The sequence below is a fragment of the Temnothorax longispinosus genome, chromosome 7 (assembly GCF_030848805.1).
Source record: "Temnothorax longispinosus isolate EJ_2023e chromosome 7, Tlon_JGU_v1, whole genome shotgun sequence".
NCBI lineage: Eukaryota > Metazoa > Arthropoda > Insecta > Hymenoptera > Formicidae > Temnothorax > Temnothorax longispinosus.
The window spans coordinates 13,009,834-13,037,329 of record NC_092364.1 but is presented as its reverse complement, the minus strand read 5'-3'; the positions used below and the strand labels follow the sequence as shown (position 1 = coordinate 13,037,329).

Below are 27,496 nucleotides of genomic sequence, written 5' to 3'. Positions count from 1 at the left end.
TTTTTAATAAAATAAAAGATTAATCACAAAGAATTACAGAGGTAACAAAGTACAAAATAAAAATATTTTATAAAAATATTTAAACCCAACAAGGAAATACAAGGTAAAAGTCGTGTTTGCTCGACCCGACTGGCCAAATAATAAATATATTTCAAAATTCACAACGTTTCAACCGCATTTTCGGTCCTTCTCAAGTGATTCAGCTATGCATCCTCAAAACCGCGTACAAAATATCGATTACGTCGCTGACATCATGCCCTAACCACATCATGCACACGTAAAGCTAAAAAAATGAAAAAAGCTCACGATAGTCAAAAAGATAAAAACGCTCAGAAGTCATAAAATAAAAAGTAAGAATACAATTGAATTGTTAAGTTAAAAATAGTTAAGTTATAAATAGTTAAGTTATAAATAGTGTACAAAGTAAAATGTAAGGCTTACATATTCTGTGCGTCAAAACGGAAAGTGAGAGCGGTAGCGCAGAACGAAGAAACGTCGCAAGCCATAGCTGCGAACACATCAGTACAGCGTGACAGACGAAGTCATACTAAATGACCGATACATAACAAATAAATAGATGTGTTCACAGGTGGAAACGAGCAGAACAAAAGTGTAAATTAAGTGACGCCAATCACACGGTTGTAATTCGCGGGCAGACTTTCTGTGTCTTTTTAAATAGAAAAGAATAGTTCTCTAAGTTTTCTTGACACAATAGTGATTCGAGAGGGGACTGTGTTGCTTACGAATTGGTATCGAAAACCGACCTTTTCCGGGCGATACATAAACTATTTTTCGAATCACCCTCTTAAATACAAAATTAATATTATACGTAATCTTGTTGACCGAGCTATTCTTTTATCTGACGTACGTTTTCATAAGTCTAATTTAATCGAAATAAAAAAGATCCTTTCTAATAATTGTTATCCAATAAAATTAATTAACAAGTACATTAACATCAGACTTAACGAGCTACAGACACGTCAGAATAATAGTTCTAGCAGTAACAATGTAGCCCAGGATCCTCGAAAGTTTATCACTATACCGTATATTAGGGGTCTTAGTGACGGTGTTGGCCGTACAATGCGCGATGCAGAATTCAGGGTTCTCCTCACCATTCCGAAAAAGTTGGATTGTATTATCAAAAGGGGGAAGGATACGCTACCGAATCTTAAGCAAACGGAGTTGATATATGAGATTGATTGTGCTAATTGCAACGCTGCATATATTGGTCAAAACAAAAAGACACCTAGAGACACGGGTTAAGGAACATTGTTGTGATATTAGGAAGAACAGTGATAATCATTCTGTGGTTAGTAAGCACCGTCTCACGCATAACCACGATTTCAATTGGCAACAACCAAAAATTTTATATAAGGAGCGACACTTTAAAAAACGTGAAATCTCTGAGATGTTTTTTATTAAAAAATGCGATTGCGCAATCAATCTTCAAAAAGACACAGAAAGTCTGCCCGCGAATTACAACCGTGTGATTGGCGTCACTTAATTTACACTTTTGTTCTGCTCGTTTCCACCTGTGAACACATCTATTTATTTGTTATGTATCGGTCATTTAGTATGACTTCGTCTGTCACGCTGTACTGATGTGTTCGCAGCTATGGCTTGCGACGTTTCTTCGTTCTGCGCTACCGCTCTCACTTTCCGTTTTGACGCACAGAATATGTAAGCCTTACATTTTACTTTGTACACTATTTATAACTTAACTATTTATAACTTAACTATTTTTAACTTAACAATTCAATTGTATTCTTACTTTTTATTTTATGACTTCTGAGCGTTTTTATCTTTTTGACTATCGTGAGCTTTTTTCACTTTTTTAGCTTTACGTGTGCATGATGTGGTTAGGGCACGATGTCAGCGACGTAATCGATATTTTGTACGCGGTTTTGAGGATGCATAGCTGAATCACTTGAGAAGGACCGAAAATGCGGTTGAAACGTTGTGAATTTTGAAATATATTTATTATTTGGCCAGTCGGGTCGAGCAAACACGACTTTTGTTTTGTATTTATTTACTGGCGAAGGAAGCTTCTTATTTTGAAATACAAGGTATTTAAATACAAATCAGCCCCAGTGGTCGAATTGGCACGACACCCGCACGGTATACCTCGAGGTTCCAGGTTCAAGGCCTGGCTGGGGTAATATTTTTTCGCAATAAAAATTTAAACTATTTAATTTAGAAATTACATCAACTGACCAAAACCCATAGTCGAAATTAATAATGTCTCGATGATTGATCCGAAAAAAGTGCTGTGTGAATCCGACAAACCAAGTTGGCTCGCAGTTTTTCAATGTTCATATCGAAAAGACGTTATATATTGCCAGTCACGGTCGATTTAAATTACTTTAATTGTTATTCTATATACTGGCGAAAGAAATTTATTATTCTGTTTGTATTATATATGTTCTCTCTATAATTGGCGTTGTAATTTAAAGAGATATTATTTTATTTTTGTAATTGTAATAGTTCACTTGAAGCGCGATTCTCTTCTTTGATAAGGTGTAACATAATTTTGTGATGTGTATCACTTGGGTTATAATTTTTTGGAAATAAAGATACTTATACTGCTTAGGCTTTTTCGAGATGTTTCGAGATTATTTTTTAAGGCAATATACATGTTCTCTCTGTAATTGGCACTGTAATTTAAAGAGATATTATTTCTTTTTTGTAATTGTAATAGATCATTTAAAGCGCGATTCTCTTCTTTGATAAGGTAACGCCCGGGAAAAAATATTCATATCTGACGGTATATGAACATATATAAATGAGATATGAACATATATGAACATATATAAATGAGATATGAACAGATATAAGTTTTATATGCCCATATCTAAAGCATATATAATCATATATGGTTATATATCGCCATATATGATCAGATCGTACATTATACATGACACAAGATCTGATCATATAAGTTCATATATGGTCAGACATATTATTATGTGTAGCCAGATATGACACTATACATAATCGTATCTGGCCTTACATGGTCGTATATAAAGAATGTTCGGCCATGTATTATCAGATATAATTATGTATGGCCATACATAACTGTATCGGCACTGTATATGATCATATATGACAAGACGCGATGCTGTATATGATTGTATATGTTCATATACGGCCGGAAATGATATGAAACATGATCAGATCTGTCTATATATGACCAGATTGGGATATAATGATATAAAATGTCCGGGAAAAATATTCATATCTGACAGTATATGAACATATATAAATGAGATATGAACAGATATAAGTTTTACATGCCCATGTATAGAGCATATATAATCATTTATGGTTATCTATCGCCATATATGATCAGATCTTGTGTCATGTATAATGCACGATCTGATCATATATGGCGATAGATAACCATATATGATTATATATGCTCTATACATGGGCATGTAAAACTTATATCTGTTCATATCTCATTTATATATGTTCATATACTGTCAGATATGAATATTTTTCCCGGACTTTTATATCCGCGAACAAAATGTCCAGGAAAAATATTCATATTTGACAGTATATGAACATGTATAAATGAGATATGAACAGATATAAGTTTTACATACCCATATATAGAGCATATATAATCATGTATGAACCTATATAGTCATATAATATTATATATGATCAGATCAGATATTGCATCTCAAAGTATTCAATAGATGGCATTCGATGGGATCTGTTTCTCGTATTTAAAATTTGACAAACAGTGTTATAAGAACGGTATCAAAAGACACGACACTGTCTCGCACTATAGAGCGGCACAATTTTTGTATTAGTTGTATCGTAGAGTCTACTTTTATAATAAAGTTGCACACTCTTAAAAAATAACTTTTGAAAATATATAACAATTTTCTGAAACTTACTTAAATATATATGTTCATACCTGATAAATATATAGTTCGTACCTGATCATACCTGATCAGATATTAACATATACAATAATACCAGATCATATATCCTCAGATCTGGCCAATTTCCATATCTGACCATATATGGCCATTCATATATGATCATATATGATCAGATATGAATATTTTTTCCCGGCGTAATTTTGTGTATCACTTGGGTTATAATTTTTTGGAATATATAAGTACGGCACAATTTGTATCAGTTATATCGTGGAGTCTATACTCTCTTATAATAAAATGGCATATACAAATATACATATATACTTTTGGATTAATATAATAGTATATTAATTACTACAAGCACAACGCTAGCTCTTCTTTCGTATTTTTCTTAATTATAGCCAGACAACACGCGTCTATAAAAAAATTTAAAAAACGTCTTAAATGTCTATAAAAAAGTCTTAAAAACGTCTTAAAATAATGTCTAATCTACGTCCTAATGCATATATTGCATTAAAGACGTCGTAAAAAGTGACATAAAACGTCCCAAAGACGTTTAAACTACGTCTTTCTGAAATTTTTTAAAGACATCTAGGGATTTTTATGACGTCTTTCAGAGGTCTTTATGACGTCAAAATGTTATCTGGGTAGGCTGGATCCCATAAACCGCATTATTATATGCACACGTTTTTCTATAGTATATATATGTTATAGATATATGCACGCATGATGCGCTTTACGAAACCCAGCTAATGCTTCGATGTGGTATGTTGAATCGCACTGCTTTTGATGTAAAAAATTATTCAAAATTTAAATGTTTTTGATGTCGAAAATTACTTGAAATTGAGCTGATTTCGATATCAAAAATTTCTCGAAACCGAGCTGATTTCGATATCGAAAATTTCTCGAAACTGCATGGGACCGTCTGAATCTCGAATCGATGTTGAATTTCGAGGATATATTTTCGATATTATTTTGATATCATTTCGACCACTTATTTCTCACTGGGTAACATACAAGTATTAATATGTTTATTCACGTTGGCGTCGCTGAAAAACGTTCATAGCATAACTCCATATACCAGTGTACACAATTGGTACAACTATAACTGCGGTACGAACTAAGACAACTGATGCGAAATAAAGATGTACACTTTACCGGCAGGAATGCCTGGACATAATACATATACATATACCTGTACATATATGTCATATACATATCAAAATGTCCAGGCATTCCTGCCGGTCAGTGTACAGGGCCATGGCACACAAAAAAACTTAAGTCCATAAACTTAAGCAATAACCGAATCGACCAATCACAGTCGAAAACTTAAGCAGCCATTTTGAAATTTAAACTTAGGACATTTCAGTAACGGTTGTTAAAAACACTGTTGGCAGTGTTCGCGCTGGTTTATTTTTGCTCTCATTGTGCGCCTTAAATTGCGAAAAAGTATTATCCATGTCTTATATTGTAAAAGAAAAATTATTTATGATGAAATGGATATTTTATATAAGAAAGAAATAAATAAATCAAGTTGCAAATACTTAGAAAAAAAACTGGCAGTTAATTAAATGTGCATAGTTACCTTAATCAATTTTTCCATTGATATTTGGCTTAATTCTTCTCCGCCCATTTTTCGTTTATTCTGGATATGACAAAGAACTGTGTTCATACAGTGTTGATGTTCGGATTCTAAGTGATCGGTCGCTAAAAACGGTTTCGCTCCACCGCACACGTTGTCCATCATCTGAAGGTATAAATCTTTAGCCTCTCTCTCTCTCTCTCTCTCTCTCTCTCTCTCTCTTTCTCTCTGCTACGGTTAAATTGTTAGCTTCTGCTGTGGCCTGTATATGCAAAACACGGATTACTGCGGTTTAGATAATTGCTTGTTCCAGTTGAATGAAACCAAAGTACCAAAGATCGACTTGGAAATAAAAACCGCGAATTATAAAAACCGCTAAAATTATACATACCACAAGCACGCTTTTCGGTTCGGAAAGTTCATCTCTTTTGTATAAATTGATGTAACTCTTCAAATATTCTAATAGATCTTTCGCTTTCACGACTTGGCCGTTGATCTTCTTGGTCATCAGATTTTCCGGCGCCAGTATCATCGGTATGAGCACTTTCAACTGTTTTTTGAACTCTGCCTGTATCTCGGATAATCTACAGTCGAATCTCGGTTTCGTCGCGACCTCGAGACCGGGATGCGGCATGAGGAAACACGATATGTCCGAAAAGCAGGACATAATGTGCCTTCGCAAGCTCTGTAATTCCGGATGCTGCCTGTCGGAAATCTCCAGTATCTTGTCAAGCAATTTCTTCTCGCCGTTTGCACCGTAATCGGTCTCGTACGGATAAGCCCAGTCTCTGACTAAAAATTGCAATCTTTGGAAGGGCGTGCTCTCGGAGCTTTCCAGCGCCAGTCTACCGTACTCGGTGAACAACTGCAGGTGCTGAAGATTATCCTCCTGAATATTTTGCGACAGATTGTATATTTGCACGAGGACCGCATCGTACTCAACGCGAACACGGTTGCGCAGTCCCGCACTGTCGACTGACTGTCGAAAGTGCCTTGAGTGTCCATAAGAATCACAGCGATCTTTTACCGCTCGCCAAAGTAGCAGGATAAACCTTCGACCACATCAATATTCCCGTGGTATGCCTGTCGGAACCTCCCCTCCATGGAAAACACTAAGTGGCTCGTCCTCGGCACCCAACCAGGAATCAGTATTGTTTTGTAACGTGTACTGTGATTAATGTGATAAATTATTGGTATAAGTCATTCAATAATTGAATGGTGTCGATCAATGATGATCGCGAGTATAAAATAATACGAACTTGATAAATATCTGATTATCTATGTGTTCTTTTTTATTTTTTTATTTTTTAATTAAAATAACAAAACACTAGTTATCAAATCTATGAATAACACTTACTTTGTTGTTCATATAACGAAGAAAAAAGTCAAGAAGGAAACTTTTGCCTTTTCTGAGGGCACCCGCAACAGATACCACAACTACATTTCTATCTTTCACGTCGTCATGTAAGAAAATTTCTGACAATGCAGCTTCATCTAATTCGAAGGTATAATGATCTGGATGGGCAAGTACCACTTGCACTTGCACAGGTCGCCCACCATCCACCAGGTCCATGTCTTGCATTTGTGCATCCATCGGTGAAAGCCTTTCTATCCGATCAAGCTTTCCTAGGTGATCTGCAAAAGAAAATTGGATTAAAACATCTCTATTGCAAATAATGGATAATAATTAATAATAATAATGCAGATAAAAAAGATTGAATCATTGGAAGAATGAATCAAGAGAAAAAATCTATTTCATTATTTTATCTTCAATATTAATAGAGCATCTGGAAAATAAATTTTACTTGTTTTAAATTACAAAATTAAATCAGTGTCATCGATACTTCGTTTCTCAAAAGGGTATGTGGATATGGACGGATATGGATAGGAAATTATACACAGTCGGCTATCAGTCTACAAATCGTTAATTGTAGACGCTCGCTCGTTTAAAAAGCACATGAACGGTCGGTCCGTATACGAATATGAGGGTGTAAGATGTCCCGCGAAAAAAAGTTAAATATGAACTTTATATAATATATATATATAGGCAGAAATCTCTCTCCGGCCGTGGAGCGCTTCCCACCAGCAAGGGTTCCCGTCACGCAGCTGTGCAACTGCTTTTTTTTTTAATTACGTTGAAAAAATTCTTTTATACTCTTGAAAGTATAGGTAATAAAGACCTATAAACATATTTGTCATTTCTTTCATTCTTTTCCCGAAAAAAATTCTTAAAATTAGGTTACTTTTGACGCTCTAGTGTGGTGTTACCCTTTAAATAAAGAAACATATACGTATTCAATTCTTGTACATCTTTTTTCCACTCGTCAAACATTATTTTGTACTCATCTCACAGTGGCGCGGATGGCGATCTACATACAATAGAAAATTTAAAAAATTAAAAATGCAAGAGAAAATAAGAGAGAGAAAGAAGAAAACAATATTGTGATAAAAGAATGGGAGGTCCAAAAAGAAGATGCTGTAGAAAAAGCGATAGAAGAAATATTACCAGAAAGAACTCCACATTAGAAGTTATGGTAAATTCTGGACAAGGAAGAGGAACAAATATGATTACGGAGAAATTGAAAAAAAAGGAACAGAAAAGGATAGTTATGGTTAAAAAGAAAATCTTAAAGGAGAAAAACATAATCGTTTACAATTACTACGTTTACGCGAGCGTTAATTTTGTAGTAACTTACGATAATTCCTTCGCGTAAACGGGATTTTGTAGTAACTTACGATAATTTACTCCGTGTAAACGAGTGATATATCGTAAGTTACTACAGAAGTAACGCTCGCGTAAACGTAGTAAATGTCCTAAAACTTGGAAGGTAAAAGACAGATACAGAAGAAAATACGTTTGGTAGTGGAGCAGAAGCGAAAAAGGCAAGGAAAAGAAGAGTGAAAATCAAATATAGGAAATTACAAGTAATTGAAAGAAAGTTTACATGGAAAGGAGAGAGAGGTTTAAAAGAGCTAAATTTTTGGAGCAGGCAGAGTTCTACTGGCCCATAAATAATCGGGCAGAAAGAAAACGAGTTTAAAATATGGCCATTCCTACGGGCTACGTGTCGGCGGAGTCTCTATAGTACAATATTATTAAGTATAATATTTTCTTCTTATTCAATAATATTATCATTAAATAAAATATTATATCAAAGTAAAATATGTATTGACATCTCGGTATGTTAAATTCAATTCAATTTATATAATCTTATTGTATTTATATGTATAATCTTATTGTATCCAAAGACTATGGTATACTATCATGGTTCATGCTACTAGATTTTTTCAAAGATATGAAAAATTGTTTCTTAAAACAGTATCTTTCTAAATTTAATTTTAAGGTATATATTTATACATATAACTGAATTCAAGTCTGTATAGAAAGACTTCTATGAAAGTCTTAGCTTCAAAATTTTATTAAATACACTGTCTTTTAACTCGAGGCAAATAATCATGACATAATTAGCGCAAAATACTAATCTTTTATCTTTAATTGCAAAAAATCATATAATAGGAATAATATAGATGTTTCGTGTACACTACTGATGTTAGCCCCGGCCATAGAAATAAACATACAAGTCCATTCGGCTCCACGGGAAAGACTAAAAATCGTATAAAGTGACGTTATTTTTTTTTTCTTCAAATAAAGGAAAGACCGTGGGTGTAGCCCATGTGGTCATAGTAGCAAAACCGAATCTAATTGCATCACATCAAAACAAAAGAGACTTCGACTAAATTAACATGAACGCCTCAATAAAAGCGTCCCAAACAGAAGTTAAACTGCGTAATATAAACTCGTAATCTTGTAGAACTTTGAACTCGAAACTGTGTAAGTGTATGAATGTATGTATAATTGTTCGTGTATGTCCGCGGTGTCGGGAACTCGGTATTGCCGTAGGTGCGTTAAGCCCAAGGAACTGCGCGGATCACTTCCCCCTGCGGCCAAAGTGACGTTATCGCACACACATGCATCCGCAGCTATGTCGTTAACAGTTGTGGTTGAGGGAAAGAGGCAAAGAGTGGGGACAACGATTTCAGAGTACATTCGACAAGAAAACGCAACAGTAGTTTGTTCTATGTCGGATTGAACGGAGATAATGTCGCCATTACTCGTGCTTTGATTCCATCGGTAGTTCGTTCGTCAATGAGTGCTGAACAAGCGGCTTGCGATCGCAAAATCCATTCTTTTCAATAAAAACACTTACACAGATCGTGGCCCACTTCCAAAATATACATATGTACAACATATTTTCGGATTGCACTGTATTTACATGCGCTTTAATATGCAGCTTGATTTGCTGATAGATTTGGTAACATGACTGCAGTGCCATCCACGTACCAGCATATATCAGGAAGCCGAGGCGTTATCATTCAAATTAAATAGGATAATACCTATTGTACGAAAAGCAATATCGTGCATGATATACCAGTCTCCGCTTTTCTGTTCTTTTTCTCTTTTTGCTTGTCGCGAGCGAGAACGAGCGCCTTCCACGATTCCACATCTAAGGCGCGTCTTTCAGCAGCCGTGTGGGGTTATCGCTGAAACCAGTATCTGTCTGACAGTGTCGTAGAATCAATGAAAATAGCCGATAGTGACTTGAACCGAATCCGTTCTTGTTCGGATTGTACTTTGTTCCCGCGGGACGGTGCATCCTCTAACTGCAAGTGGTGTCAATGCGACGTGTCGAAAACCGTTAGGGACAGATAAAATAAAGTTTTCCTGCCCGCGGAGCGCTTTCCACAATGACAGCACCATGTCGTCACAGATCGATAGTAAATTTAGTGTTGACAAAGTGACCGCTACCAGATGGTAATTTGTGCAAGGTAATCCTAAATATAAGTCAGTTAATTTTTTAATTTAGCGGATTGTTGCCGACCAATTGCGTCAATTTAAAATATTAAGGTGCGTTCAGGAATTACGCCCAGGCACAAGTAATTCTAATGCTATAATATACGTCACGTGAACTAGCTTAGAGTTACCCAAGTTGAATTTCTAAACGCAGCCCTGATGTTTCTCGAGCTTGTCTTTTATTTTACCTTCAAAATTTTCGCAAATTGTAAAAAAAAATCAAATAAGAATTATGTTTACAAACTGATCTTCACACATCAAAATATATCTGAGATATAGCCAGATATCTTTAATTATGCCTACAATGTCAAGTCAAATCTGAGATATCTTATTTTCAGATATTTACAGAATATCTACAGGATATCATTACTCGATATCACATTATATCTTTGAAAAAGACATCTCTGCAACATTTGCATTCGAATATATGGCCGATTCATAGTTAGCTTTTATATTTTATAAAGATCAACTCAAATTTATTCGTAGCCAATAAAACAATTCGAGAGGATTTGGACGCCGTACTGATTCGTCCCGGCGAAAGCCACACGTCGCGTCGCGAGAAAACTTAAAAAATTCTCATTCGGGCGGCGCTGGAGGTAACAACCGCGGCGCGAAAGCAACTCGCCGCGAGAGGACAGAAAACTATTGCTGGGGCTGCGCCGGAGGTAACGACCGCAGCGCGAAATCAACATGTTACAAAGGGAATTTTGCTCGGGCGAGCGCTAGCAACATGCGCTGTCGCGACGCAGTTACATGCGCCAGTATATATATTATACCTTCTCGTAAGCAAAAATTCTTACGCACTAGGATAAAAGGCGAGCCTGTGAGAGACTTGGTTCTAATATTTTTCATGATACCTCCGAGATATCATACAGTGCAGAGATGGCAAAATGCAAAATATTGGAATAGTATTGAAGCATAATTTTGAATTTATTGCGAATTTTTATAAAAAGAACTTCTTTTATATTTGAAGAAGGACTCAGAATTGGTGACATAAAAATGAATTTCTTATGAACTCTTAAAAATCATTTTAGAACAGAGAATAAATACGGAAAAAGAATTAATTTTATAAATCGAGAATTTAAAAAGAATTCTTCTTTTCTTCTTGCTATTTGGGTTGTATGTAACATATCTGCTTTTAAATGAGGCATAGATATCCGACATATATGCAGAATCAGATATCATACTCTCTAAATCTGAATCAGTGAATAGTACTGTTGAATCAGTAAATAGTCACTGATATCAGTGTAAAGTATGTCACTGATTCGAATCAGTGACGTACTTTACACTGATATCAGTGACTATTCACTGATTCAGATTTAGAGAGTATCTGAGAAAAAATTATCATGGCTTTGTACAATTTTGGAGATGTCTCTGAGATATTCTCATGATATCTTGCGCAATCAGATATTCCGCCATTCAGATATCTTCTAGATATCTTGGTGATATATTTTGCTGTGTGGGTCCCTTTGTTATTTGAAAAGAGAAGATTAAAAGACAAAAAATTAAACCGGACATATATATTCTAATTGGAAGTGAGAGAATCTCGTAGCGACCTGACGAATTTATCTAAAGACCCTACAGCTGTATCTCGAGCGTATTTTGCTGCATGCGGCGTATCGCATTTTAAGACGTATCCGATGTAAAGAAGGTGAATTTTCAGCGTAGCGCATGGATATAGCGACATTGGTGCAACAGCAGCATCAAACGCTCGACGGTAATCACCAGGGTCAGAAAGAGCAGGACCACGTGAATGGTACTGTTGTGTCTGCCGAGGGTCATGCGGTCGATAGGTTTTGCGGCGAGGCTGGATGTTCGGCGAAGGAAATTTCGGTCGTAGCTCCGGACAATGATAGCGTTGGAGATTCCTCTACGCAGTGCAGTGACGTTATAAACGATGACCATGAAGAAGAGGAGACGGATGTCGAGGAAAGCGGCGCCGGCGGCTGGATCATGAATCCGCCGGTATCGACCATCGTCCAGCAGCATCAAGCGTTCGATACCACGAATGGTTACATCGCCCTTCCGAACCCCGAATCGTCGAATTTCAGTAACGTCCGCGTGAAGGATTCGAGCTATGTGCATCTGGGTAATGAGGTCAACTACAATGGTCCTGTTACCATTCATGTAAACCATGTTGTTTACGCGAATTCTAGTCCGACTCAAGATGCGAGTAAACTTGACGCCAGCGTCTCCGACAATACCTCGAATTTGTCGACGAACAAGAACAACGGAGCTCCAAACGGATGCATTTTTCCGCAAAATACTAAATTAAATAAAGGTAATAGTTAATCGTGCAACGCAACAAACCCGTTGCTTTTAGTTTTTCTATAATACATATACTTCTTTCTTTACGTAAGTATACATAGATATGTTTAAGCATAAAATCGCCGGATAACTAAAAAGAATAACAGATCTTTTATAAGTTTCTGGATCTTAGGGTAACGACAATTTTATATAAGATACAGTTTTATATAAAAAATAATAAATCGCGACCCGCTAAATTGCATTATAGTGCAAATATGCTAAATATGCTATAAATTGAACATATATAATGTAAATATTTTTTATCGATATTATCGTAACAAGACATATTACTTTAATGTCTTTCCTGATAAAAGAAAATATACTTTCAACTCTTTCAAACCTATATAGTTTGAAAACGTGTGTAATAAATATGTTGTGTATCTAAATATTAAAGAACGAATCAATATTCATCTTAAAAATTTTATATATATTAGTAGAACGCAATGATTACTTGCGGACACTGATTTTAATCTGATAAATTCAAAGACATCATAGAATCAAATTCTCTTTGTTTTATACGTAAACATTTCGTGGTACATGTAAACATACGTGGGTACGTAATAAAGCAACACAAAGTGTTGAAATGTTTACATATAAAACAAAGAGAATTTGATTTGGCTGGGTAGTCAGAAATGATTAGTCGAATCGACGTCAATTCGATATCGACGCATTGATAAATAGTCGATGTCAAATACTGATTCATATCTTTGGCATCTCCGATCTCATCATAGTTGTTTTTACGTCAATTGCAAATATTTTTGTAAGATATCTATTGTCTTTCATCTGGCTCCACATCCAGACGAAAAAAATATAAATCAGTATTCGACATTAATCATTCATCGGTGCATTGACGTCGATTTGACTAATCATCTCTAGGTAGATAATACTGATAGTTTTGCGATAACAATGCGATAAGAATCAATGATGTACAATCTTTATCTATTTTGACGTAATTTCGATAATTTCTTCTTTTTAGTACATGTATAAAAGAAACAGCTATTTACAAACGTTGACCTGTTAGAGCATGAAGGTTTTCGGAAGAATAGCCATTTCTTCTCTTACGTGAATTATGATAATGTTATCAGAGAACCATTCAAACTGCAACAATTTTTAAAAGTAATTTTAATGTTACAAATATCATTAACTTCTTCGACTAACGGTCTTTTCACAACTATTCCAGAATATAGTTTTAATATCGACGATATTTTAGATTGAAAATTGTTACACTTTAGTTGCGCCACAAGAATTAAAGCTAAATATAAAAGAGCTATTTTTATCTCACAGTATATATATATATATATATATATATATATATATATATGTATATATATATAGAGAGAGAGAGAGAGATAAAAATAGCTCTTTTATATATATGTCACGCTGTCTGACATAGATTGGCGAGATATTGCATGCCGCAAATTCTTTACTCGATTGTGAATAGAATAACGGAAAATTGATACCAAACAAGAATTATAAGAATTATGCTTTACGTGAAAGACTTAATGTAATTATAATACTCCTTCCGTACACATGTGCTACCCGTCATAATAATTGTGTATGAATTTCATCAAAAGGTATTAATAAGTAGCTCGTGAAATAAAGTTCTAATACAGCTTTTTATAATTATTTTAGTGATACAATGGCTCTGGACGTGGAAACATGAGGTTTTATCGTGCGTTATAACTTTAATACTTCTAGCTATTGTAGTGCCCATAACTGTACATTTCACTCATCAATCAGACGCATCGGTCTCCCCGGAAATTACCTCATCGATCGAAGGTAATTGTCTATCTGGAAAATTTTTTATTTTGCAAGCGCGACATGAAGCAAACGTTATATGTCATCTCGAACCGGCGATTATAGACCCCGACAAGGTATCCCCGTTATCCGGTTACTACAAGCCCACGAAGGCGATACAGACAACTACAACAGTGGATCGCGTTTCACACAACAATTCCGGCGAGTTCAAAGTCATCTGCTATTTCACTAACTGGGCCTGGTATCGGCCAGAGAGATTCGTACCGGAAGATATAGATTCCGATCTCTGTACTCATGTGCTTTACGCATTCTCCCACCTCGACGGTAGCAGCTTAACGATGAAATCCAACGATCCCTGGTCTGATATAAACAACAAGTTTTACGAAAAAGTGACGACGTTCAAGGCAAAGGGTCTGAAGGTGCTGATATCACTGGGAGGCTGGTACGATTCGACCGATTCGGCCAAATACAGTAGACTTGTAAACTCGCCGCCGGCTAGGCGAAGATTTATCACGCAAGTTCTTGACTTCATCGAGAAGTATGGTTTCGAAGGTCTCGATCTCGATTGGGATTATCCGGTATGCTGGCAAGTGGACTGCAACAAGGGCCCGGAGTCTGATAAGCAAAGCTTCGCTGAGCTGGTGAAGGAACTGAGCAACGAGTTCAAGCCTCGAGGATTACTTCTCTCCGCAGCCGTATCGCGAAGCAAGATGGTGATTGACGCGGGATACGACGTTCCCATCCTGTCCAAATACCTGGACTGGATATCCGTGATGATGTACGACTTCCATGGTCAATGGGACAAAAAGACTGGCCACGTAGCACCGCTGTATTCTTTACCGAATGACTGGGAACCGACCTTTAATACCGTAAGCTTAACTTCGAGAATTATTTAGCATGGAAATTATACTAATAATATTGGAAATTTTATAAATACTTAGTTCTTTGTTACTAGAACTTTTCGATCCATTATTGGATAGAGAAAGGTGCAAATCCGAAAAAGTTGATCATGGGTGCTCCATTGTACGGCCAATCATTTTCACTTGCGGAGAGAAATGTACACGGATTAAACGCGCCAACCTATAGCGGGGGCGAACCTGGAGAGGCGACTAGATTAGGAGGCTTCTTGTCATATTACGAGGTAAATTCATGTCTAAAAAAGAAATATTGAAAAATAAAAATTGAATTAAATATTAAAAAATCATCAAATAAGTTTCTAATAAAATGCATATAAGAAAATATTATCTCTGCATTAATTAACAGCATTAAATAACTGCAAATAAAAAGTTATTAATTTTTAATATCCTAAAAGATGTATATTTATTCCAGGAGTAAATAAATATCTATTTTTTTGGTTTTCTGACAGATATGTGAAAGAACGTTGAAGAAAGGATGGACAGTCGTTCAGGATAAAGACAGAAGAATCGGCCCTTATGCTTACAAAGGTGATCAGTGGGTAGGCTTCGACGACGCTCAACAAATCAAACTGAAGGCAGAACTGATCAAGAAACTTGATCTCGGCGGTGGTATGCTTTGGGCTTTAGATCTGGACGACTTCAGAAACAAATGCGGCTGCGAGCCTAGTCCGCTATTGAGAACAATGAATCGAGTTTTGAGGAATTATCCGAAGGGCCCGCTGTGTCCCATTACAGAAGGTAGATGTTAATATCATTTTCAAAATAGAGAAATATCTCAACAATATATACAATATTTAAAAAAATATAAAATTTAAAGTCTATTATATTAAAAAAGTACGTATAAATATTGATTATGTTGAAATAATATTTTTTACGTATGATTTTTTAATAACATTTTAATATTACTTCTTATGATTATTAGGAGCGGTTGTAATCGACGTCAGCCAAACCGACATCGAATCCATCACAACTATACCACAGAATGTCCAATATACGAATCCACTACATCGTCAAGATATAGGGGAGACCGATATAGGGGATGAGACCGATATAGGGGAGACCAGGGCACCATGAGCCACAAAAATTCAAACTCTGAAAAGTACTTTTAAATATAAGATTTTTTGTCTCATTTTTTAAAATAATTAAAGCATTATGTATATTTTAAAATTTATTTAGCGTATTTGCCAAATATTGATTAGTTTTTGAGAAAAGGATTAAAACACATTTTTTGAGAAATGACCCAAGGTGCCCCATACTCGGGGCACCATGGGTCTGTCACTGGGGCACTATAAATTACACACAAAAACTATGTTTATTTATTTAAAAAATAACGAAAAGTTACAAAAGTTGAAAAGAAATTTTATTTTATGTTTTTTTACTGAGTTCAGGATTGGTCAGGACAAACAAGATATCAGAACCCACTACTGAAATATCATTTTTTTGGGAGAAAAACTAACTTCTGACGTGTTTTTTTCTATCAAAAATAACATATATCATCAACCTATCTATCTATCATCAACCTTGGTGGCGTGTGTGATTCATGGTGTAACAGCATTGGGTGTCCCATGGTGCCCCGAATGCACTTAATATAGAAAAAGGTGAAAAAAACGTAATAAAAAAAAATAAATGATACATGATTATCTGTATAGTGCAGTAAAATGACAAAAGATGTTAGAAAGTTGCACCTAATTTTTAGTACGTGTATATTTTACTACAAAAACAATATTAAAACATTTCTAAATGGTTAAAAAGAAATTTACGCATCACGAAAACAATTTATGTCACGTGCGTTTCGAGACTACGGACTCTGATGACTGCCATCTCGATACGAAGTATGGGCAACGAAATAACTGTCACATGATACTAATTGAATCAACTTAAATATTCTGGATTACCCTAAACAGTCAATGACCTATGGTACCCCGTGGCTCATGGTGCCCCGGTCTCCCCTACATCCCATCGGCAACAACCCCGACAACAACGACGATTGAATCAGATATTGACGATACTATCGAGATCGAAGTCAGTCCACTATCCGCGGCAGATTGCGGAGGACATTCATTCATATCGCACAAAAACGACTGCACCAAGTATTATCTGTGCAACTTCGGCAAGATCTCGGAACAGTCCTGTCCACCTGGACTCTACTGGAACGAAAACCGATGCAACTGGCCGGAGAATACCAAGTGCAATACTACTCAACGTCAAGTACGTATCGCGATGAATAGACTTTGATCATTTTAATACAAACGTAAAGCGCTTTTTAAAAAAACGCGAGATTTATTCTGTCGATTTCTTAGAGCAGCCTATCGCCGAGATTTAGATTCGCAAAGAATATAAAAGAAAAAAAGGTGGTTTGTTACTATACAAATTGGGCTTGGAGGCGGGCAAGCTTCGGCAGCTTCACTCTCGAAGACATCGACGAGCAGCTTTGCACACACATATCGTATATGCCTTCGCTACGCTAGACGCGGAGACATTTCTCTTAAACATCGATGACTCCGTCGACGTCTATAAAAGTTTTCTCAACAAAGCGGCGGAAGTTAGAAGAAGAAACGGTTTTAAGGTGTTTTTCGGTCTAGGTGGATGGAACGACTCAAAGGACGACAAGTACAGCAGATTGGTCAGCAGCTCGCGGTCGAATAAAAGAAATTTTGTCGGATATATCATAAGAATCATCGAGCAGTACGGATTCGATGGTCTGGATCTTGATTGGGAGTTTCCGGAATGCTGGCAGGTAAACCAAAATATTTTCCCCGGGAAAAAATATTCATATCTGACAGTATATATTTATATATGAACATGTAAAACTTATATATGTTCATATATGTTCATATATAATAAGATATGAACAGATATAAGTTTTACATGCCCATAAAGCATATATAATCATATATGGTTATCTATTGCCATATATGATCAGATCGTATATTATACATGACACAAGATCTGATCATATAAGTTCATATATGGTCAGACATATTATTATGTGTAGCAGATATGACACTATACATATCGTATCTGGCCTTACATGATCGTATATAAAGAATGTTTGGCCCTGTATTATCAGATATAATTATATATGGTCATACATAACTATATCGGCACTGTACATGATCATATATGACAAGACGCGATGTATATATGACCAGACTGGGATATAATGATATAAAATGTCCGGGAAAAATATTCATATCTGACAGTATATGAACATATATAAATGAGATATGAACAGATATAATTTTACATGCCCATGTATAGAGCATATATAATCATATATGGTGATCAGAATCATATATGGCGATAGATAACCATATATGATTATATATGCTCTATACATGGGCATGTAAAACTATATCTGTTCATATCTCATTTATATATGTTCATATACTGTCAGATATGAATATTTTTCCCGGACATTTTATATTATCCCGGGAAAAAATATTCATATCTGACAGTATATGAACATATATAATGAGATATAAACAGATATAAGTTTTACATGCCCATATATAGAGCGTTTATATAAATATATATATGTGTTTTAAGTCCGACAAAGTCCATATTGGCACGCAGTTTAAAAAACTGAAAAATATATTTAATAATAATTGATATTGTGAATATTATTAAGCACCCAGATTCACTTCGACCAAAAACGGCATCTCATTGCTTGTGTTATTTTAAATTTTTCTTTTTTCTAATTTTGCATAAGACACTTAATCTTTTTTAATTGACATTAATTTTTATCAAATATTTTTATAAACAATGAAATTTTACCTTCGTGAAAAAAACTGTTATATATTATACATATATTATAGTTCTTATAAATAAATATATTAATCGTATTATTTTGCAAACATAATATCTTATAATTTAAACTGAAAATCATATATAATCATATATGAACTTATATAGTCATATAAGATTATATATGATCAGATCAGATATTGCATCTCAAAGTATCCGATAGATGGCATTCGATGGGATCTGTTTCTCGTATTTAAAATTTGACCAACAGTGTTATAAGAATGGTATAAAAAGACACGACACTGTCTCGCGCTATGAAGCGGCACAATTTTTGTATCGCAGTTGTATCATGGAGTCCACTTTTATAATAAAGTGGCATACTTAAGAAATAATTTTTGAAAATATATAACAATGTTCTGAACATACTTAAATATATATGTCCAGATTGAACTGTGTCAGTTCGTATCTGATCATACCTGATCATATCTGATCAGATATTAACATATACAATAATACCAGATCATATATCCTCAGATCTGGCCAATTTCCATATCTGACCATATATATGGCCAATCATATATGATTATATATGATCATATATGAATATTTTTTCCCGGGTCTACTCTCTTCTTCTTAGTATAACTATAACAATTCTTTCAACACATGAAATATTAAAGATACTTTGGAACATTCAAAGGAGACATTTTAGTTTCAATTTAGAGAAAAAGCTTAAGGGGATCCTAAAGCCGTCTGTAATACCGGCTTTTTTTCTTAGCACTAATCTTTTAATTGACTTTATAGAAATGCAAAATTCTTGTCTAGAATTAAAGTACGCATCAAAATCTAGGTCATGGTGGTCGAATTTATATCGAAAACGAAAAAAAATTAATATTTTTTGTTATACGTGACGACCACCACATATAAATTCGACCACCATGACCTAGATTTTGATGCGTACTTTAATTCTAGACAAGAATTTTTGCATTTCTATAAAGCCAATTAAAAGATTAGTGCTAAGAAAAAAACTGAAAAAAACCGGTTAGGATCACGGCTTTAGGATCACCTTAAGGGGATCCTAAAGCCGTCTGTAATACCGGCTTTTTTTCTTAGCACTAATCTTTTAATTGACTTTATAGAAATGCAAAATTCTTGTCTAGAATTAAAGTACGCATCAAAATCTAGGTCATGGTGGTCAAATTTATATCGAAAACAAAAAAAAATTAATATTTTTGTTAATTTTTGGTATACGTGACGACAATATTTGCTTTGTACAAAAATTCCACGATAAATATCCACAAAATTAGACCGGCATGACCTAGGGACAACATTTAAGAACAATATCGTGCAATTAGATCTAAGATTGAAAACCTAGAAAAAAAGATTACTTTATATAACTTTTATATGTGCAAAAACACATTCAGGTTGACAGGATAAGCAATATTGCGTGTGGCAAGAGATGGCGCAGTAATCGAACAAAGACAGATGCCTCTCGTTAGACAAGGACAGATATAGATATATGACAAGAAAACAGAATTAGAAATGTTGACATTACCGACGTCGAGGAAGTTCAGCCTTCACTTTAGGATCTCCTTAAAAAGAAGGAATTATTTTTCAAATATACATGTAGTTCTTCTTTAGTAAAATTTGCTGTTTATTAGTAGATCCCAAATGCTAGGCTGCTAAGGACACTAATTATGGAAATTAATTAAAAACCAAATATCTCGGACAAGGCGATTGTAGCCGCAGTCCTCAGCAGGACAGCGAAAATTTCATAGGACTTCTCGAAGATCTCAGCGAGGCGTTTACATCTCGAGGACTCCTGTTATCCATCGCGGTCTCGGTGAGCAAGATCGTCGTCGAGCGGGACTACACCTGTATCCCGCTATTAACGTGGATTGGATCGCCGTTTCGTATGATATGTACTATGTTTTCATAACTTTCAGATAATAATGGAACAGACACTTTGTTACGCTTTGTTTAGAGGGATGAATGGGATGCGGAGCCGCCTTTGGAACCTCTAACAAAAATGAGGCTGCCAGTATCATATGTAATTATTAGTCACACTGTGACAGCATTCTGTACCACGCTACCAGAGAGTGTGCATTCCAAGTGAGATTTGTTCAGTATACGCATTTCAAAGATTACAATTTTTCGGATATTGGCTATAATTTTCTCGTCGGAGGTGACGGCTTCGCATATGTTGACAGAAATTGGAACTACGTCGGAGCCTATGCCCGCGGTTATAACAGCAGTAGTATTGGCATTTTCTTCATCGGTAATTTCAGTTCAGTTGTACCGCCGAAACTACAATTACGTGCCGCGTGAAAGATCATAGAGCTCGGCGTTAAAGCCGGAAAGATTGTGTCCGATTATAAACTGTTAGGTCACCGACAAGTTGCGAAAACTGAGTCCTGGAGATGCCTTATATAATATAACAAAATTAAAAAGTGGCCCCATTGGTCACCCAAGCCCTGACCCGATAACTTAAAAGTTTAACTTATGATTGAAATACAATGTCTGAAAATATTCACATCCTTTTTTCCTTTAAATCTGTAATTGCCGCACTGCAAATCCAAGTGTGTTAGTTTTATACGCATAAACGTCTAAGAATTACACATTTGACTGCAGTTCTTTTTACACACATTTGGGCATTTTAAGTTACGTCATTTAACACCTTTAACCGTATTAAATTAAAAGTTAATACGTTCAATCGTGTCAAATAATTAATGTGATTTAAAACGGCAAGAAATGTGTCAGAAGAGTTTTAGCTAAATAACACATTTGCATTTGCAGTGCATCTATATATCTATGTTAGTGTGTGAGATATAATTCCAACAAGTTCAAATAACAGTTAACTGAATATATCACAGGTCTATTATTTTTGTTTCGAATATAAAATCTTCTTACACTCGAATACAGTGAAATATATGACAAAAGAATTAGTCTCTGGTTTTGTAGCATCAATAAATTTAATTAGATCAAGCTAATTAGTGAATAAAGCAAGGGAATGTCACATATAAATATATATTGAATGCAGAAGATATAAAAGGCATTGGTCGAACTTTATAATAAAATTGATTTGCTGTTAAATAAATATTAAAATTGAAAATCACTATAGAAATATATACCATGCATGATACAGGATATATGTATATGTATATAAGAAATGTTAAAGTGATCCATTTTAAATCAACTACACACATTCATTAATGTGTCGAAATACCAGATTACTCAGTTCAGTGGTTTGTGTAAAGAAATAAAGGTGCTAATGTGACAATTACTTTCTATATTATTACTGTATATACTTTATTTTATAATATGCCGAATTTATCAGTCATGTTTTAATACATAATCTTGGAGAACATGTTGTTTATATAAAAAAAATGTAACATTTAATTGTTGTACATTTAACGTGCCTATTACTTGTTAAATAAAGAAACATATACGTCCGTTAAATAAAAAAAAACATATTCAATTTCTGTATATCTTTTTTTTACTCGTCAAACATCATGTTCACCAAGATTATGTATTAAAACATGACTGATAAATTCCAGAGGAATTCCTCTTGCATTTTTAATTTAAATAAGAGAGAGAAATAAGAAAACTGATAATATTGTGATAAAAAAATGGGAGGTCCAAAAAAGAGATGCTGTAGAAGAAATGGTGGAAGAAATGTTACAAAAAGAAGTCCACATAGAAATTAAAGCAAGTTCTGAACAAGAAGAGGAACAAATATGATTACAGAGAAACTGAAAGGTAAGGAACAGAAAAGGACAGTTATGGTTAAAAAGAAGATCTTAAAGGAGAAAAATATTGACAGTGACCTAACTTGGAAGGTAAGACAGATATAAAGGCAAATATACAATAATTAAAAGAAAGTTTGCATGGAAAATAGAGGGTGTTTAAAAAAAAAAAAATTTTTGAAGCAGGCAGAGTTCTGCTGGCTCATAAATAAGCGAAAAAAGGCTGTTAATGCGGCTGTTCCTACGGGCTACATGTCGGCGAAGCTTCTATATTATTATTAGGTAGATATAATATTTTTTTTTATTCAATAATACTATTATTTAATAAAATACTATATATATAAAATATTATATAAAATACTATATAATATATTATATAAAATATTATATAAATATTATATAAAATACTATATCGAAGTAAAACATGTATTGACATGTCGGCATGTTAAATGTAATTAAATTTATATAATCTCATTGTATCCAAAAAGTATATATGGTATATTATTATGGTTCATTCTAGTAGATTTTTTCAAAATATGGAAAATTGCTTTAAAACATTGTCTTTCAAAATTTAATTTTAAAATATATATTTATACATATAACTAAATATATAAGTCTGTGTCTATATATAGAAAGATCTCTACGAAACTCTTAGCTCCAAATTTTTTTTATAATGCACTGCCTCTTAATTCGAGGCAAATAATCGTGACGTAATTAGTGGAAAACACTAATCTTTCATCTTTAATTGCAAAAATATATATAATAAAAGTAATATAGATGTTTCGTGTATGCTATTGGTGTTAGAAATCTCCGACTATAGAAATAAAGATACAAGTCTATTCGATTCCTCTAAAAGACTAAAGGCCTCCGTACAATAAAAAATATAAGGAACAGATATTAGCGATTAGGGCTAAAGAATCAAGAATAAAGTTGAATGCACGATGAAAAATATAGGCAACAGAAACAGGGAATAACACAGACAATAGATTTTTAATCTATCGAATAGATTTTTAATCTATCGGAAGCCGTGCATTAATGCTACACCAGCTTTATTCTTTAATTTCTTACTTCTAATCGTTAATATCTGTTCCTTGTTTTTTATATTTTTCGTTGTGCGGAGACCTTAAAAATTGTCTAAAGCGACGTTATCGCAAATATCGCACATACATGCGTGCCACAGCTATGTCATTGATAATTGATTGAAGGAAAGATGTAAAAAGTGGAGTCACAGATTTCCGTTCACGTTCAACAAGATAACGCTACAGCGGTCTGTTCTGTGCCGGTTTGAACGGAGATAATACTGTCATTTCGTGTGCGTTGATTGCATCGGTAATTCGATTGTCAGTGACTGATTGACAAGAGGCTTGCGACAAAATCTGTTCTTTTTAATAAAAACTAGCGTTGCGCACTTCCAAAATATACATATATATGTACAACATATTTTCGGATCGCACTGTATTTACATTCGCTTTAATATGCAGCTTGATACGCTGATAGATTTGGCACATTCAGCACATATAAAGAAGCCCCAAGGCGATATCATTCAAATTAAATAGGATAATACCTATTATGCGAAAAGGAATATCGTGCATGTGATACCAGTTTTTAGTCTCCGCTTTTCTGTTTTTTTCCTCGTTTTGCTTCTGCGAGCAAGAACGAGCGCCTTCTACGATTCCACATTCAAGGCGCGTCTTTCAGCAGCCGTGTGGCGTTATCGCTGAAGTCAGTACACTGTCTGACAGTGTCGTAAGATCAATGAAAATAGCCGATAGTGATTTGAACCGAGTCCGTTCTTGTTCGGATTGTATTTTTTTCCCGCGGGACGGTGCATTCCTCCAACTGCAGGTGGTGTTAGTGCGACGTGTCGAAAACCGTTAGGTCCAGATCAAATAAAGTTTTCCTGCCCGCGGAGCGCTTTTCACATGACAGCACCATGTCGTCATAGATCAATGGTGATTTTAGTGTTGACAAAGTGACCGCCGCCAGATGATAATTTGTGCAAGATAATCCTAAATATAAGTCAGTTAATCTTTTAATTCAGCGGATTGTTGCCGACCGGTTGGGTCAATTTAAAATATTAGGATGCATTCAGGAATTACGCCCATCAGGTACACCTAAGTAATTCTAATGCTGTGACGTAAATTATAGCTTAGAGTTACCCAGGTCGAATTTCTGAACGCAGCCCTGATGTTTCTCGAGCTTGTTTTTTATTTTACATTCGAAATTTTCACAAATTGTAAAAAAAATCAAATAAGAATTATGTTTACAAATTGATCTTTCTTTTGTTATTTGAAAAGAGAATATTAAAAGACAAAAAATTAAACCGGACATTTATATTCTAATTGGAAGTGAGAGAATTTTGTAGCGACTTGATGAATTTATCTAAAGACCCTACAGCTGTTTCTCGAGCGTATTCTGCTGCATGCGACGTATCGCATTTTAAAACATATTTGATGTAAAGAAGGTGAATTTTTAGCATAGCGCATGGATAGCAACATTGGTGCAACAGCGACATTGTTGGTGCAACAGCAGCATCAAACGCTCGACGGTAATCACCATCAGGGTCAGAAGGAGCAGGACAACGTGAATGGTACTGTTGAGTCTGCCGAGGGTCATGCGATCGACAGGTTTCGCGGCGAGGCTGGATGTTCGGTGAAGGAAATCGCGGTCGTAGCTCCGGACAATGAAAGCGTTGGAGATTCCTCTACGCAGTGCAGTGACGTTATAGACGACGACAATGAAGAAGAGGAGACGGATGTCGAGGAAAGCGGCGCCGGCGGCTGGATCATGAATCCGCCGGTATCGACCATCGTCCAGCAGCATCAAGCGTTCGATACTACGAATGGTTACATCGCCCTTCCGAATCCCGATTCGTCGAATTTTAGTGACGTCCGCATGAAGGATTCGAGCAATGTGCATCTGGGTAATGAGGTCAACTACAATGGTCCGGTTACCATAAACCATGTCGTTTACACGAATCCTACTCCGAATCAAGATGCTGTTCTACTGACAGATAATTTATCAATCTCAGGAGACATTGATGTTGTCAATCGCAATTAATATAGCTAAATGGAACGTTTTAATGAATAATTAATGAAAATGATAGTAAGACATTTTAAAATTGAAGAATTTTATTATGTCGTAAAAATACAAAAGTTATGTGTTATAATAATAATCAGTTTTTAAACTGAATTTGTTTCTTAAGATGATTTTTAAAAAATTATATATTTGCGCTGGTTATGACATATGTAGACTATGTATAACACTTACATCAAATTAAGAAGTAGTCTACCACGTAAGGCAGTTGTGTTTTTAAATTCGAGAAAATATTTATAATCATAGACTGCATCTTAAAAAACAAATTTAGTTATAAAATAGTAATAAAATTTCGATAAAAATAATTTTTTTATGCCGGGTGAATATCGGAAATCAGTGTCCTCTAGTATTAAGAGGTTTTTTTGGGTGAGTATAATTCAATACTATGCACCAGTAGTTTTCTGTGTAATAAATTCCTACCAGTAATCCAGTACTGCCCAGTACTCGCCAAAATATTAAGACGTGAAACTTTCACGTAAATTCCACGTCGAATCGATGATCTCATCCACGTGGATCCGACTACCGTTTTTAAGCGGATGATCCACTCGATTGTCTACGTGAATTCTACGTCGCTGGTCCACATGAAAGAAACGTGGATTCCACGTTCCTGTTTTATTGGGGGAGCAGCCGAGTGAGCGCGACGACGACTCCGTGCGTATATATAAGTGCTTAGTGCTATTTCATCGCGAGATGTGCCGTGATGAGTATCACGATGATATCGCAGATCGCAGGCACTAGAAAGATAGAATATTAAGTAATTCTCTCTTAATTGTCGAATTATCCCGTGTGCGCGATCGAATAATTTTCGTCGTTGGCGTCGCGCGCCGACTGCTCACGAACATGGCCGAAGCACGCCGAAGCGCGCTGGCCACGTTGCGCGGCACATACCTGACATACCTCGCGCCTCGCGCGGCTACGGGAATCGGAGTGAGGTGAATACAGGATTAATGTACGCCGAATATAATAAGTTTATTGTGTTTCAATGAATAATGGACTATTATCGCACACAGGCTCGAGTGAGAAAACGATCGGAGTGCTGGACTAACGTTTGGTCGAGAATCGTCGCCCGTCGGATATCATCGTGGCGTTTAACGTGAGTACAAATTACGCGAATTACGTGATTTAGAATAACGAGGCGTAGTGATGACATGTGTGTCATGTGTGATATATGTGTCGATCGTTTCGTTTCAATTCGACTATTTTGACTCGACCCGCATTGTATCCGCGTGGCGTGCGGCGTCGGTAATAAGTAAGCTGGCCGTGTTCAGTGGAGAAAGAAAGCTCGGTAAACTGCGTCGGATTGAAATAATGAAAGTGCGCCGTAGTACGTCGATCGTTTTATATCGGGAGTGTCTAATGTCTAATTGTCTAATAAACTAATAAAGTATCGCGATCGTGTTGACAGGTATACTCTCGATCGTGAAATATTGGACAGTGGTTCTATGAGTCCTGTGGTCCTGTGCAACGGATGCCCGGATGGCGCGATGGCGAGGAAGGCAAGGAGGAGAGCCTTGTCTGACAATGAGAGGAGGCCTGGCGGAGGCATCAGGCCCCGGCGGCGAAGCAACTTTGGGGTGAGTATTATTTCTTATCTTAAAATTAAT

The 27,496-nt window shown here is 35.5% G+C and overlaps 2 protein-coding genes, 1 long non-coding RNA gene and 1 pseudogene across 8 annotated transcripts; 3 read left to right on the top strand and 1 right to left on the bottom strand.

Moving 5' to 3' along the window:
• The first annotated feature begins 300 nt into the window (after nt 1–300).
• Nucleotides 301–5,107, top strand: LOC139816684 (uncharacterized). Its single transcript, XR_011733061.1, has 2 exons — nt 301–1,680; nt 1,839–5,107. It is a non-coding gene; the product is annotated as an uncharacterized lncRNA (long non-coding RNA).
• Nucleotides 3,066–9,391, bottom strand: LOC139816680 (atlastin-like; annotated as a pseudogene).
• Nucleotides 9,392–9,568: 177 nt separating this feature from the next.
• Nucleotides 9,569–22,343, top strand: LOC139816678 (probable chitinase 10). 6 transcript variants are annotated; one of them, XM_071784340.1, is made up of 11 exons: nt 9,569–10,299; nt 11,988–12,605; nt 14,264–14,410; nt 14,495–15,258; nt 15,345–15,530; nt 15,756–16,044; nt 16,229–16,405; nt 17,211–17,514; nt 17,607–18,043; nt 20,712–20,893; nt 20,997–22,343. In XM_071784340.1, exons 2-7 carry the CDS (start codon nt 11,996–11,998, stop codon nt 16,378–16,380), a joined length of 2,148 nt encoding a protein of 715 aa, XP_071640441.1. In that variant the 5' UTR covers nt 9,569–10,299; nt 11,988–11,995; the 3' UTR covers nt 16,381–16,405; nt 17,211–17,514; nt 17,607–18,043; nt 20,712–20,893; nt 20,997–22,343. The 6 variants fall into 6 exon arrangements, with proteins under 6 accessions (XP_071640441.1, XP_071640442.1, XP_071640444.1 ...); XM_071784341.1 differs by having other exon boundaries at nt 16,229–17,514; nt 20,997–21,162; nt 21,261–22,343; XM_071784343.1 differs by having other exon boundaries at nt 16,229–17,514; nt 17,889–18,043.
• Nucleotides 22,344–25,189: 2,846 nt separating this feature from the next.
• LOC139816683 (uncharacterized) lies at nt 25,190–27,460 on the top strand. The gene is made up of 3 exons (XM_071784346.1): nt 25,190–26,824; nt 26,903–26,985; nt 27,298–27,460. The coding sequence occupies exon 1, from the start codon at nt 25,281–25,283 to the stop codon at nt 25,854–25,856; it is 576 nt and encodes a 191-aa protein (XP_071640447.1). The 5' UTR covers nt 25,190–25,280; the 3' UTR covers nt 25,857–26,824; nt 26,903–26,985; nt 27,298–27,460.
• Nucleotides 27,461–27,496: the final 36 nt, after the last annotated feature.

Excerpts from the sequence above, each read along its gene's own strand:
- LOC139816683 (XM_071784346.1), top strand. The coding sequence starts at position 25,281 with ATGGATAGCAACATTGGTGCAACAGCGACATTGTTGGTGCAACAGCAG.
- LOC139816678 (XM_071784340.1), top strand. The coding sequence starts at position 11,996 with ATGGATATAGCGACATTGGTGCAACAGCAGCATCAAACGCTCGACGGT. Across the intron at positions 12,606-14,263 it reads AAATACTAAATTAAATAAAG|TGATACAATGGCTCTGGACG; the intron begins GTAATAGTTAAT and ends TAATTATTTTAG. Across the intron at positions 16,045-16,228 it reads GCTGTGTCCCATTACAGAAG|GAGCGGTTGTAATCGACGTC; the intron begins GTAGATGTTAAT and ends TATGATTATTAG.